This window comes from Amphibalanus amphitrite, unplaced genomic scaffold (assembly GCF_019059575.1).
Source record: "Amphibalanus amphitrite isolate SeventyFive unplaced genomic scaffold, NRLGWU_Aamphi_draft 000631F_arrow, whole genome shotgun sequence".
NCBI classification, from domain to species: Eukaryota; Metazoa; Arthropoda; class Thecostraca; order Balanomorpha; family Balanidae; genus Amphibalanus; species Amphibalanus amphitrite.
Window position 1 is genome coordinate 258,508 of NW_024882125.1, and position 12,395 is coordinate 270,902.

At 52.7% G+C, this 12,395-nt stretch overlaps 1 protein-coding gene across 2 annotated transcripts in view; it reads left to right on the plus strand.

The window, feature by feature from the left end:
• Nucleotides 1-139: 139 nt before the first annotated feature.
• LOC122363625 (actin-histidine N-methyltransferase-like) overlaps nt 140-12,395 on the plus strand; it is a 50,122-nt gene continuing 37,866 nt past the window's right edge. Inside the window, exons 1-7 of one of the 2 annotated variants that reach the window (XM_043333126.1) lie at nt 140-456; nt 5,648-5,747; nt 6,257-6,352; nt 7,588-7,815; nt 8,032-8,223; nt 9,515-9,579; nt 10,769-10,827. In XM_043333126.1, coding sequence (XP_043189061.1) covers nt 5,651-5,747; nt 6,257-6,352; nt 7,588-7,815; nt 8,032-8,223; nt 9,515-9,579; nt 10,769-10,827 — 737 coding nt within the window. In that variant the 5' untranslated portion in view covers nt 140-456; nt 5,648-5,650. The remainder of the gene's footprint in view (nt 457-5,647; nt 5,748-6,256; nt 6,353-7,587; nt 7,816-8,031; nt 8,224-9,514; nt 9,580-10,768; nt 10,828-12,395) is intronic. The other variant, XM_043333127.1, reaches the window with a different exon arrangement.

The following is a 12,395-nucleotide window of genomic DNA, read 5'->3' on the forward strand; positions in this document are numbered from 1 at the left end:
GATTATAGATTAGGATTCGCTTACATCTAGCTTGACGACCGTTTACTACTTGGATTACACGGGCCACTGATTTGCTGTAAAAGTTCATGAGCTAGCACAATCAAAAATTAACGAACACCCTCTTCTCATCGAGCATGTTGATGCGTGCACAGTGCACACACACTGAACTCTTGTGCACAATTCTTGTGCAATTTTGATTAGAGCTCGGAGCTCTCGGGTTCGACTCGGTTTCGTGGATCCGTTTTCAATTTCAATTTGTAGGTATCTTCTGCAGAGCAGACTGGAGAGTGGTGTGGGCTTGACAGATTTCTGGTCGCGGAACATACCTATGTGTCTCAAGAACATTTGTGTGTTTGGTATTTCTTAAACAGTGAAGAAGTTAAGAGTAAAATTTTCAATTTCAATTTGTGTCAACGCTACAGCCTGGGCCTTCGGGGACAAGCTTCAGCTATCAAGGTCAGAATCAAATGCATTTTTGGCTTTATTCTGCACTGCTGACTGCAGCATGGAGACTGAGCTACACTATGGTGGTCTTCAGGCTTCAAGGAAGTAAATTATATGCTAGACCTGATAGGATTGTGTGAATCACTATCGGTATGGGTAACCCTGGCGTCACTGGTAATGTTTTCGTTCAAGGTTAAGGTTTCCTGTATTAGGCCACCGTGCCAGGCCAAAGCATGCTGTGACGTCACTGGAAGAGAAGATAACGTACCATGCTATCAGTATCGACTGAGACTCAGATAGACTCAGACCAACTCAGGCAGACTCAAACTGACCCGACCGACTCAAACTGATTCAGATCAACTCAGACCGACTCAGAACGACTCAAACTGACTCAGACCGACTCACCGACTTAAACCTATTCTGATCGACTTGGACAAACTCAGAACGACTCAGGCAGACTCAAACCGACTCAGGTAGACTCAGGCTCACTCAACCGACTCAAACTGATTTTGATCGACTCAATTCAATTCTGATCGACTCAGACATTCAGAATGACTCAGAGAGACTCAGGCAGACTCAAACTGACTCAGGCAGACTCAGACCGATTCAGATCGCCTCAGACTGACTCAGACCGACTCAACCGACTCAAATCGATTCCGATCGACTCAATTTGATTCTGATCGACTCAGACAGACCCAGGCAGACTCAAACTGACTCGACCGACTCAAACCGATTCAGACCGACTCAGATAGACTCAGAACGACTCAAACTGACTCAGATCGACTCAACCGACTCAAATCGATTCCGATCGACTCAGATAGACTCGGAACGACTCAAACAGACTCAGGCAGACTCAAACTGACTCGACCGACTCAAACCGATTCAGATCGACTCAGACTGACTCAGCTAGACTCAGAATGACTCAAACTGACTCAGGCAGACTCAAGCTGACTCAACCGACTCAAACCGATTCAGACCAACTCAGACAGACCCATCAGTTTGACCTGAATCATCAGACCTGAATCGGCTTGAGTCGGTCGAGTCAGGTTGAGTGTGCCTGAGTCGGTTTGAGTCTGTCTGAGGCTGTCTGAGTCATTCTGAGTTTGTCTGAGTCGATCGGAATCGATTTGAGTCGGTTGAGTCGGGCTGAGTCAGTTTGAGTCATTCTGAGTCTATCTGAGTCGGTCTGAATCGGTCTGAGTCTGCCTGAGTCGGTTTGAGTCTGCCTAAGTCGGTTTGAGTCTGCCCGAGTCTGTCTGAGTCATTCTGAATCTGTCTGAACTCTTAGTCGATCGGAATCGATTTGAGTCGGTTGAGTTGGTCTGAGTCCGTTTGAGTCGTTCTGAGTATCTGAGTCGGTCTGAGTCTGCCTGATTGGGTTTGAGTCTGCCTGAATAGGTTTGAGGCTGCCTGAGTCTGTCTGAGTCGATCGGAACGATTTGAGTCGGTTGAGTCGTTCTGGGTCAGTTTGAGTCGTTCTGAGTCTATCTGAGTCGGTCTGAGTCGATCTGAATCGGTCCGAGTCTGCCCGAGTCTGTCTGAGTCGATCGGAATCGATTTGAGTCGATCGATTCGAGTCGGTCTGAGTTAGTTTGAGTCAGTCTGAGTCGATATGAATCGGTTTGAGTCGGTCGAGTCAGTTTGAGTCTGCCTGAGTCGGTTTGAGTCTGCCTGAGTCGTTCTTTACGCTATCTTCTCTTACCCAGTGACGTCACAGCATGCTTCGGCCTGGCACGGCAGCTTATACAGGAAACTTTAACCTTGAACGAAAACGCTACCGGTGACGCCAGGGTTACCGATATACCTCACTATCAACTCACAATGCACTGAACTATCTTCTAAACTATCACTGGCAAACGGGGGATGAGCAAGGTTAGTTGGGGGGCCGTGTGTGGTGTCATTTGCAACAAGCACCTCCTGGATTTGTACCTACCTATCAAAGTTCAAAACCACCCATTTATCCAATTACACTATATTACTTTACCAGTAAAACGCCTTTTGGGCGAAGAACGAGCGAGCGAGATAGTGAGCCATGCACGTGCGCAAGGGCGAGAGGGTACTTCCAACGGGCTTGTGCAAAGCACCCTTCTAACTGGTCGCTAGCGGTGTGCCAAATTTGAACGCAATCGGCCCAGCCGTTCCTGAGATCTGGAAGCGGCATTCTGCACGTGCGCACGTGCAAGCGGGGTCCAAACTGACTTTTGCTCGGCACCCTACTAACTGGTCCCCAACCGTGTACCAAATTTGAGCGCAATCGGCCCAGCCGTTCTCGAGATCTGGGAGCGCCCCCTGCACGTGCGCACGTGCTGTAGCACCCCAACCTTAACACATGCAGATGAATTATCTGATGGAGACCTAACTGTGTACCGAGTTTCAATTCAATCGGCCCAACCGTTGTGCCGTTATTGAGGTTGCAATTTTGGGGGTTCTTAAAAAATGTCCAACTTTACCACGCGCCACGTGCGGTGGTTGGCAAGAACGCATGGTGGCCATCACACCACAGAACTTTTACGTCCAAGTGACATTCAGTAAAGAAGACCGCTTGTCAATCGGATGTCCCGTTCCTAAGATATTAGCTTTTGAAGAGCGTCCCCACGGCCGGCCGCTCATACTCAGGATTTTCCTCAGGATTTTCCTCAGGATCTCGCTCGCTCGTAAAAAAAGAAGAAATATCTTGAATATTCTTGGCTATTGGGCTTTGCACGTCTATAGTGATGCTGCTGGCTGATGGCTCTGCTTTCCAAAATGACATCCGCGAGTCCGTGTTTCTTGCATCAGTCAAACTGCAGCTGGAGACCCTCAGCTTGTGTGTGGTGCAATGTGAATTTACCTACCATATTCTGGTGCAGATTTTGAGTTTAGCTGTGTGTGTTCTAATATGGTAGGTGTTATGCAGAACTGCTGTACTGAGTTGCTGGTGCATTGTCCATGGAAATGAGGAACATGAGACACAATGGTGAATGAAGTTGGCCTGGAAATAATTGGTTACTATTGCATTTTTTATAACTTTACTATAGATAGCCAAATTGTACTGAAAAAAAAACTTGTCTTGTACATTGTTCACTGGTGCAGGTTTCCAAATCGCATACACAGATGCACACACCTACACATTGTGTGTGTGTGTGACACATACACCAGGACTGGGACAAAGCTTAAGTTGATAGGTTTTGTTGGTTTGTTTTTGTTTTGTTGGGTTAGGCCCTTTTGGTCTGAAAAGATCATTTCAGGGCTGGGAGGCAGGAGGATAATAGGAAGTAGGGGGAGACATTGGTCGGGGCAAGCACCCTGGTGAGTTGCCGGGGCTGAGCCTGTCCAGATGACAGGCCGACAGCGGTGCAGCCCCTTGTCTCCCCAAGCACTCACCAGAAGTCTAGAGGGACCCACCTTCACATGGTGGACTCCGTGGGGCTCGTCCCCGCCCCCGCCGTGGAGAGCGGTGGGGGGAAGCCAGTCGGGTCCCAGCCCGCCCTCTCGGGGTCGGGCGCCGGCGGCCGACGCTCCACCACGCCGTCGTCCCCACACCATCTGCACGACGACCCGCGGTGCACGCTCAGCGGGCCGGTGCCGCGCGAGGACATGCCGCCTGGAGGCTGTCCGCAGCGGCGCCGGTCTGCGGTGAATGAATGAGTCGGCACCCCCCGCCGCAAGTGCCGGCGGTGGGGGTGCGGCAGCGCCCGCCGGAAGGAGCTCCCGGGGTTGAAGCAGGAGAGCCAAGAACCGTCGACTACGCGCCAACCTCAAGACCGAAGCCGCCTGCATATCGCCTGCTGGAACGCCGAGGGACTACGTCGCAAGCTGACAGAGAGCGAAGGCTGGCTATCGGAGTCTAACATTGACGTCATCGCGGTTCAAGAGGCACAGTTCAGCGCTTCATCTCTCACCGAGATCCCGGGATTCCAGACGGCGGCCGTCCGCCGAAGGGCACGGGGCGGAAAAACTCAGGTCCGACCAAAGGGGGCGACGTAGCGATCTACGTCCGCAAGGGTCTCAACTTTGACAAGCTAGAGAACCCCCTCCCCCCCTGGCCATGGCGGACACGACTACCGAGTGGCGCGCGACGCTGCGCGCGCCTGGCAGCGGAGCTGGCCGGACGTCTGGTACCGGTCGATATGGGCTGACGCCGTCCCGGCCCCGTCCTGAAAGCCGACCGCACCGTCGCGATTGACATTCACCAGCTCCGAGCAGGACACTGGAGTGGCTCGGCGCAGCACCTGCACCGCATCGGCCGCCATCCCGAGGCCGAATGCCCTCAGTGTAACAACGTGGGCTGCTCGATGCCGCGTCTGCCGTGAAGAGGCGGACACTCCAAGACACCTCCTGCTCCGATGCCCGGCGCTGGCAGGCCGTCGCCTGCGGCGCACGGGTAACATACACCCGGAAGCGTCTATGGCAAGGGACGACGGCGCGGTGGCGGCCTTGGCTGCCGGCTACCGCGCCCAATTGAGGCTCATCGGCTACGCCCCATAGGGAGCTGGAGGGAGAAACCAGGAAAAACGACGACGACGGGCACTCACCACACCCGGCTACAGGTGTGCTCTATGGGTAATCCCGCTCCCGCATGGGATAAAGTTGCCCGTCCAGCCCGGAGCAGGGGTTTGAGGCATGGAGGAGAAGGATTTGTCTGTCCTGAGGGTGGAAAAGAGGGAACGGATATTTTGGTAGGCTAAGTTTATAAGTTATGAGCAGGGATGCGGAGCCGTAGAAATTTCAGACGGCTCCGGCTCCGGAGAAAAAATGGCTTCGGCTCCGGGTGAAATGACATGGCGGCTCCGGCTCCGGCTCCGGCTCCGAGTAAGATGGTCTGGCCCGGCGGCTCCGGCTCCGGCTCCTACTCAGCACATCCCCTATGCGATTAATTAGATACGGGTGGAAGAAAAAAGGCGATGGGATTGGTACACGTTGCTTCTGTATTTGCATAAAGAGGCTATTTTGAATACCACATGTTTTACTGCCTTGTACTGTCAAACCCAACTAGGTAAATAATTGTTTTCCTCTTCCAAAAAAAGGAGCCGGAGTCGCCCTTTTTACGGCTCCGGCTCCGGGCTATATTGTTTCACGGCTCCGGCTCCGGGCAAAATATGCCGGCTCCGGCGGCTCCGGCTCCGCACCCCTGGTTATGAGTTAGTGTGCAAATGGATATTTTGCTTGCTTTGAGAAATATAGTGCTGCTCCTGTAACCTGTGACCATTTTATTTCTTTGCAGAAAATGGGCAAGAAAAATAGGTCAGCAAAAGCTGATAAAGGAAAACCATCTTTTCAAGATCAGCTGAAGATTAAGGATTTGGTGAAAGAACTGCTTGCAAGTAAGTTTTACATTTGCTAATAATCTGACAATTTTTATGTGACTTAAACTATCATTCGACGCAGCATGACCTCTGTAGAAAAACACGGAACAAATAGTGCATGGACGCGTTTCGATTATTAAATCTTCATCAGCATGACATAATCACAGAGAAAACAAGATATAGTGATTATGTCATGCTGATGAAGATTTAATAATCGAAACGCGTCCATGCACTATTTGTTCCGTGTTTTTCTACTTGTCTCTATCAATAAGCATGACCTCTGCCCCGATAAGGCGTCCTAGCGGATGACGCGTCCGTCTCCTAACTCGGTGGCAGCGAGTTCGCGACCGAGAGCTCCACTTTGTTTGACCCACGTTTCTATATTCAGCCATGTTGTTTTTTGAGAAATTGTTTTATTGACGTTTAATTAGTCATTATGTTGACACTTGGCATTTTCTTCAGTTCTATCAATGTTTTTGTTCATGGCGCGTTGCCTTTTTGCTGAGATGCTATTTTGTATTTTTCAGAATCATCTATTGTGGCCCGAATGAACAAGGCTGAAGAATGGGAAAACTATCAAAGTATCTATGACATTCTGCAGCAGATTATGACTTTGCAGAAAGGTGATATTGCTGGAAGCATGAAACCCAACCACTTATTGTCCTTTTTTGCAATAACTTTGAAATGAATTTATTTTCGGTATGGAATATCAACATGGGTTGTGTAACAACTTACGCCAATTTTCATCAATGTATTCATGACAACCAAATACTTTCCGTTCGTTCATGTCAATCAAACTTGTGATGACAGTGCTATTTCCACTGTACAGGGTGTCCGGATAGTTCTGGCGCTTTTCAACATTTTCTAAAACAAATGCCATTGGTTCATAGATACTAATCAATGGATCAAAACAATGACCAGGGACACCAAGCCACATGCTTCCGCTACGTGCTCATTCAATGTAACCATCGCCGGCGCCGACGACGGCCTCGACGTAGGGGAGGAAGCGTCTGCGGGTTTTGACGATGCGGGGCATTTCCAGGTCCTCCCGTGCTGTCATGATGCGAGTCTTCAGCGACTCCAGGTTGGGGTGAGAAATGGCCTAGATCCTGTTCTACAAAACGCGTAGCACGCCTTAGTCGAGCGGGTCAGGTTAGGAGAATAAGGCGGCCTGATCTCATTTCGCCACGGTGATCTGGCCCGGCAAGCTCCTCTGTCAGTTTAGCTTGAATGGCAGCGGCGTTGTTGGAGGGTGCTCCGTGCTGTTGAAATGCGAAGTGACCCTTAGGGCATGTCGTCTTGACCCTCGGGTTGATGTGGCTGTCCAGGAACCCCTCGTGGGCCAGCCTGTTATTCATTTATTCGACATTGACGAAGATGATGGGACATTTTTGTCCATCAGACCCCCGCACTTTCTTCGATTGCCGCGCTGAAATGCTGCTCCGTTCCCATATCGCGTTCGAAACGGTCTGAGGATATTTTCTATGGAATTCCCGAGTCGAAATAAACCTTTACCTGCTAAACCATTCATCGAAAAACGCCGCATCGCGCTGCAACTCGAGCCTCGTTCAAGTCGCACCCGGCCGCCGCGCGCAGGCATTCAGCGACAAGGCGCATCTTCGCCCATCTACCCATCACTGAAAACGATTTCAAGGTCATATTTACACGACCTCTGGCTGAGCAATCAACGAGGGGTCATGTCTGTGATGATTGGCTGAATGTCCAATAATAACAGCGAGCGTTACACGGCGTCCAAAAGAAGCGCCAGGACTTTCCGGACACCCTGTACACCTGTGGCAGTGTCACGCTCTCTGAGTACCCCGCCGGCCGGCGTCACTGACCAGTCTGTCCGGCTCAGCGCCCGCTCGGCCCGGCGGCGGCCCGGGCAGCCGGCTGGCGCGGGTGCAGGAGCTGCACGGGTGGCTGCTGCAGCAGGGCGGCCGGGCGCCCGGCCTGGAGGCGGCCGATTTCGCCGGCTACGGGCTCGGCCTGCGCTGCACCGAGCCGCTGGCGCCCTGTCAGACGGCCATCCAGGTGCCGCGCGCCGTCATGCTGTCGCTCGACACTGCGCGCCAGGCCAAAATCGGTGAGCGGGCAGGGCGCGCGCAGGCACGGGAAGGAGGGAAAGGGTATTCCGTCTCACTAGAATGTTAGTTACTGTCAAACAGAGGCTAGCATGAATGCGAATACGAAGGTCAGTAGATCCCTATCGCACCAGTGTCATGCGTGCTGTGTATGAAGTAGCAATGCTACGCTCCTGCGTCACCGCCAGCTCACCCTCCCCTCTCTCTCCTCCGTTCAGGGCCGTTCATCGCCGGCGACAAGCTGACGTCGGCCATGCCGCAGCTGGGCCTGACGCTGCACCTGCTGGAGGAGGCGCTCTCCGAGGACAGTCGCTGGACGGCCTACATCCGCGCGCTGCCAGACACCTACGATACCGTGCTGTACTTCACACCGGCAGAGGTCGAGATGCTCAGGGGCTCGCCCTGCTTCGGTGAGTGGTCCCACGGAAAGGCAGGCGGTGCTGGGAGCTTTTATGGGGGGGTGTATGGGAAGAGGTCGGGGTGGGCCCGGGTCGGGACGTGTGTTTTTATGGCGAGAGTTGAGGGAGTTTTGATGTTGGGGGGGGGGGGTCGTATTATTCTAGTTGTGGCATTCTTTCCCCCGTTGTGTCCTGTTCTTGTGGCCGACGTGTCAATAGGCGTTTCAGGGATACGGTCTGACGTGTTTGGGCTTATTTGTCATTGATGCTTTTCGTATTGTGATCTCTGTGCTTCTACGTGTGGTTGAGCCGAAATTCCAGTTCAGGTGATTGCTTGGGGTCAGCACAGCATTAGGGCTTTTGTGCTCGCTCCTTCACGCAAATTGTGAGAAAAATCTGATAGCTTCGAGCCCGGCCTCTTGTCTCCGTTGTACATATTGTGAATATGTCCCTCCTGGTGTCCCGTGGGGCTGGCTTCTGGTGGGGGCAGTGCACCAGCTCAGGGGCTACCGCTGACACAACCAATCACATCAGCTGCCAACTGACGATCACGACTTTTCGGCTGGCGTTTTACTAGACTGCTTGAGAAGTCGTAAAAACTATGATAGTTATGATAGCTCCAGGTTTACTCTTTGGTTTTCTTAGCCCTTTGAAGTGTTTTGGGAAGCACGGGAAACAAAAGCTTGTGCTATTTTACACTATTACCTTACTTTTTTGTCGAATTAAAATTTAATGGAATATTACTGTAACTATTTAATCCGATGAATCGTGTAGCTCACTGTGTTCAGGCCATTGGCCAGCAAAGACTGGATCATGCATGTTTCGGTCCAACTTTCAACTGTGATCGGTTTCCTTTAGGGCAGGTAGCCCTTAGATAGATTGGTTTTGTCAGCGATAAGGTACCGTGCACTGCGGCGCGGCGGCACGATTATTGGGCGCACTTTGTTATTGGGTCTGCCGGCCTGACCCTTAAAGGTCCGGGCAGAGTAACAACAAACTGTTCGCATATGAATGAATTCATGAGAAAGCCAGGCGTAAACCGTTGACCTTTGGATTACAAGGAATCGCCCTCTGGATCGTTTTGACGCTTTCAAGCGGTCACCTTATTCCAAGCCAGCCACCTTTACTCTGCCACTGTAGTCGTGTAGTGCCTGCATGGTGCGCGGTGTGCGCGGTGGTGCGGCCACTGTGGGGACGGGGGGTGGTGTGTGGTGTGCTCCGGGGGCCGGGCCGGGCCGGGCCGGTGCTAACTCAGTCGCCCGTGTCTGTCCCGCCGCTCGCCGCCGCTGTCCCGGCCGCGCAGAGGAGGCGCTCAAGCAATGTCGCAACATCGCCAGACAATACGCTTACTACTATGGCTGTCTGCACGTGAGTACACGGCAGATAGCGCGCGACACGGTACCGCCGCCCGTGCGCCGCCTCGTGCCCGGACGCGGACGGCACGTGACGCCTGGCCCGTCGACGGACGCCGCGCGTCAGCCGCACGTCCGCTTGTTCGAACTAATCCCCGCTGCTTTCGGCGCTGTATGAGTGTCCCGCTATTAACACCACCGAAATGCACACGGCTTTGGCTGACGGCTGATACTCAACCACCGGCTTTCATTTGGCTTTTTGTTTTGGGTTTTGCATGCACTGATTAAGGATACTGTGAGGCTGAGTTTTTGTTTCTTTTGTCTTCATTGTTCTAGTTTCAGTTTTTTGTTTCTTTTTTCTTCATTGTTTTGGTTTCATTGGCTAATTCATCTGTAAAAAAGGCTAACCATTATTGAAAGTCAGTCGGTTTAAATTCTGTTTCCCCTAGTAAAAAGTAGTTGTTTTCTCTGCGAGAAAAACGACGAAATTTCATCGATTTCGACTGCGCTCTGGGCGGGGCAAATGTCCCTCCCCCTTCCACTTGGATCTGCAAGTATTTTGTTCCAAGTATTTACATAATAAGTGGTTTTCTGAAGGGCATATTTATTAGTTATCGGGTTCTTCTTGAAGAGAGGCTGAATGCTGCATGTGGTTTTCATAGTTGATTTGACAACTTCTCAACAAGTCGTTTTGACGTTCGGCTTATCGTAATCCGATTCACAAGGAGAACGGTACACCTTCTCATTTCGGGCTGACTGTTATACATTGTTACTACTTATTTCCTGGGACAAATAAGTTGTAATGTATTGTATTGAAGTGAAACTACACATCTTGAGGGTGGATATGCCACTTTTCAATCCTTCAGAACTGGCAAGCATGATTGTTATGCCATTTTACCTCCTTCAGATGCAGTTTATTTGTCATGGTGGTTTGTCGCTAATATCCTGCCCTTTTTCGCGCAGAAATGATTTGTACCTTATAACATGCGCCGTGTTCACTTCCCCTGAGATTGATTTTGTGATGTTTATAACTGTTTTGATATTTCGCATTGTGCATTGGTGCAACCAATTTCGTTTAAACTGCTCGAATCGTTTGTACTGTTGCTACCTCCCGTGTACCCCAGTTTGGTCGTCTCCATCTCCCATCTTGCTGATCTCCGTGTTTTCTGCCCCTCGTTAGCTCGCCTTTTGGTCCTCTTTTACAGCACTGTCCCGAGGCAAGGAGTCTGGCCATCAGGGATAACTTCACCTTTGAGAATTACAGGTCAGTCCCACCGCGATCTGTCTTCACATTTTTCTGTCGCCTTTGGCTATGAGCTTAGTAATGTGCTTTTTATTTGATTACGTCGTGACTTTTTACGACTTGTTGCTCATTTTCCGATTCTATGAAATAAATACACCGCTATATTTCCGTATAGCCTTTGGTGTAGCCTGAGTTGTACAATGAGTCGTGTCGGTTTGCAACCCTGACCGTTATTAAAAGTCGAACGCTGAATAAACACAAGGTGCACAGGGTACAGTTGATTTCGATATCAATGCACATCACGGTGACTACATAATCACACATCACAGACATTGGCGAATATGTTGCGTGCAACGTCAGCACACGCCATTGTCATAACGTCAGTGCAGCGGCTCGCGCTGATCACCGGCCTCACGGCGGCCTTTCGCCGGCTACCGCGGCCAACACAAACAAATGCGGGCCCCGTCCACCTCCGGCTGAGCAGCGCAGACCACCGCTGCAGGCTGCTGCCGCTACCGGCGGCGGATGGCTATGACAATTACCTAGCGCGCAATCGGCAACGTTGGCCCGAGGTTCAATAAATACGAGGCACATTTATGACGAAGGTTGCAATCCTCCACGGTCCTATCACGCCCGCAGTGAATATCGTCCTGTTAACGACACTGAGAGTTCATCCTCCGCGGCTCTATAGTATGCCGCGGTCGATACCCACTGCACGAGCTCTGGCTCAGTTCACTGAACGCCAGCACTGCGTAACTGGCGGCAGGGCTGGCGCTTCCGACAGGGCACCGTGTCACTGCGAGTCCGGCCCCACGGGCCACTGCAGAACACATTGGCAAGTAAGCACACCAGTCGGATACTGTGCCTTGTGTCGGCAGCTCACGCCACACTGATCACTGGAGCCTGCCGCCCGGCTCGCTGGGCTAAAACACGTGTCTTTTGACTTACTATTCACTGGACGGGGAGCCCCGCTCTGTGTCCCGAGCCTCTGCCCGGCCGAGGCGGGGCGCAGCGTCTCATGTGCTGCCCCCGACACCGCCGTATGGACTGTCCGAATAGGCGGTGGCGTATCGCTGGTTGAACGACTTGCGCAGCGAGCCCCAGAAGCCGGCCGACTTTTTCTTGGCGTACGCCTTGCTGTAGTTGGTGAGGTCAATGTTGGCGGTGTCCAGCGGACTGGCACTGCTACCGCCGTCGCTGCTCACTGAGAGGCCGGGACGCAGCGCCTGCTTCTCGCGCCGCTGCCGCCACCGGCACAGCACCAGCAGGCCGATGAAGAAGCCCAGCGCGAACCCGCCCACCACGCCGCTGGTGATGATGGCGTCCCGCACGGAGCCGGAGCCGTCCTCCACCTGCTCCGGCTCCGGCTCGGCGCCGACGGCGTGCTCGGGCCGCGCCGCCGGCTCTGTCTCCTGGTTCACCTGCTCGAACAGCGCGTCCGGCGGCAGCGGCGCCGGCGGCGCGTCGAACCGCTCGCCCTCGTACCGGTACGAGCCGGCGCCGAGCGCGGCCGTCGGCTGGTACCGCGAGCTGGGCGGCCGCGGCGGCGCGCGGCCGCCGCCACCGGTGCGTGTGCGCAGCAGTGGCCG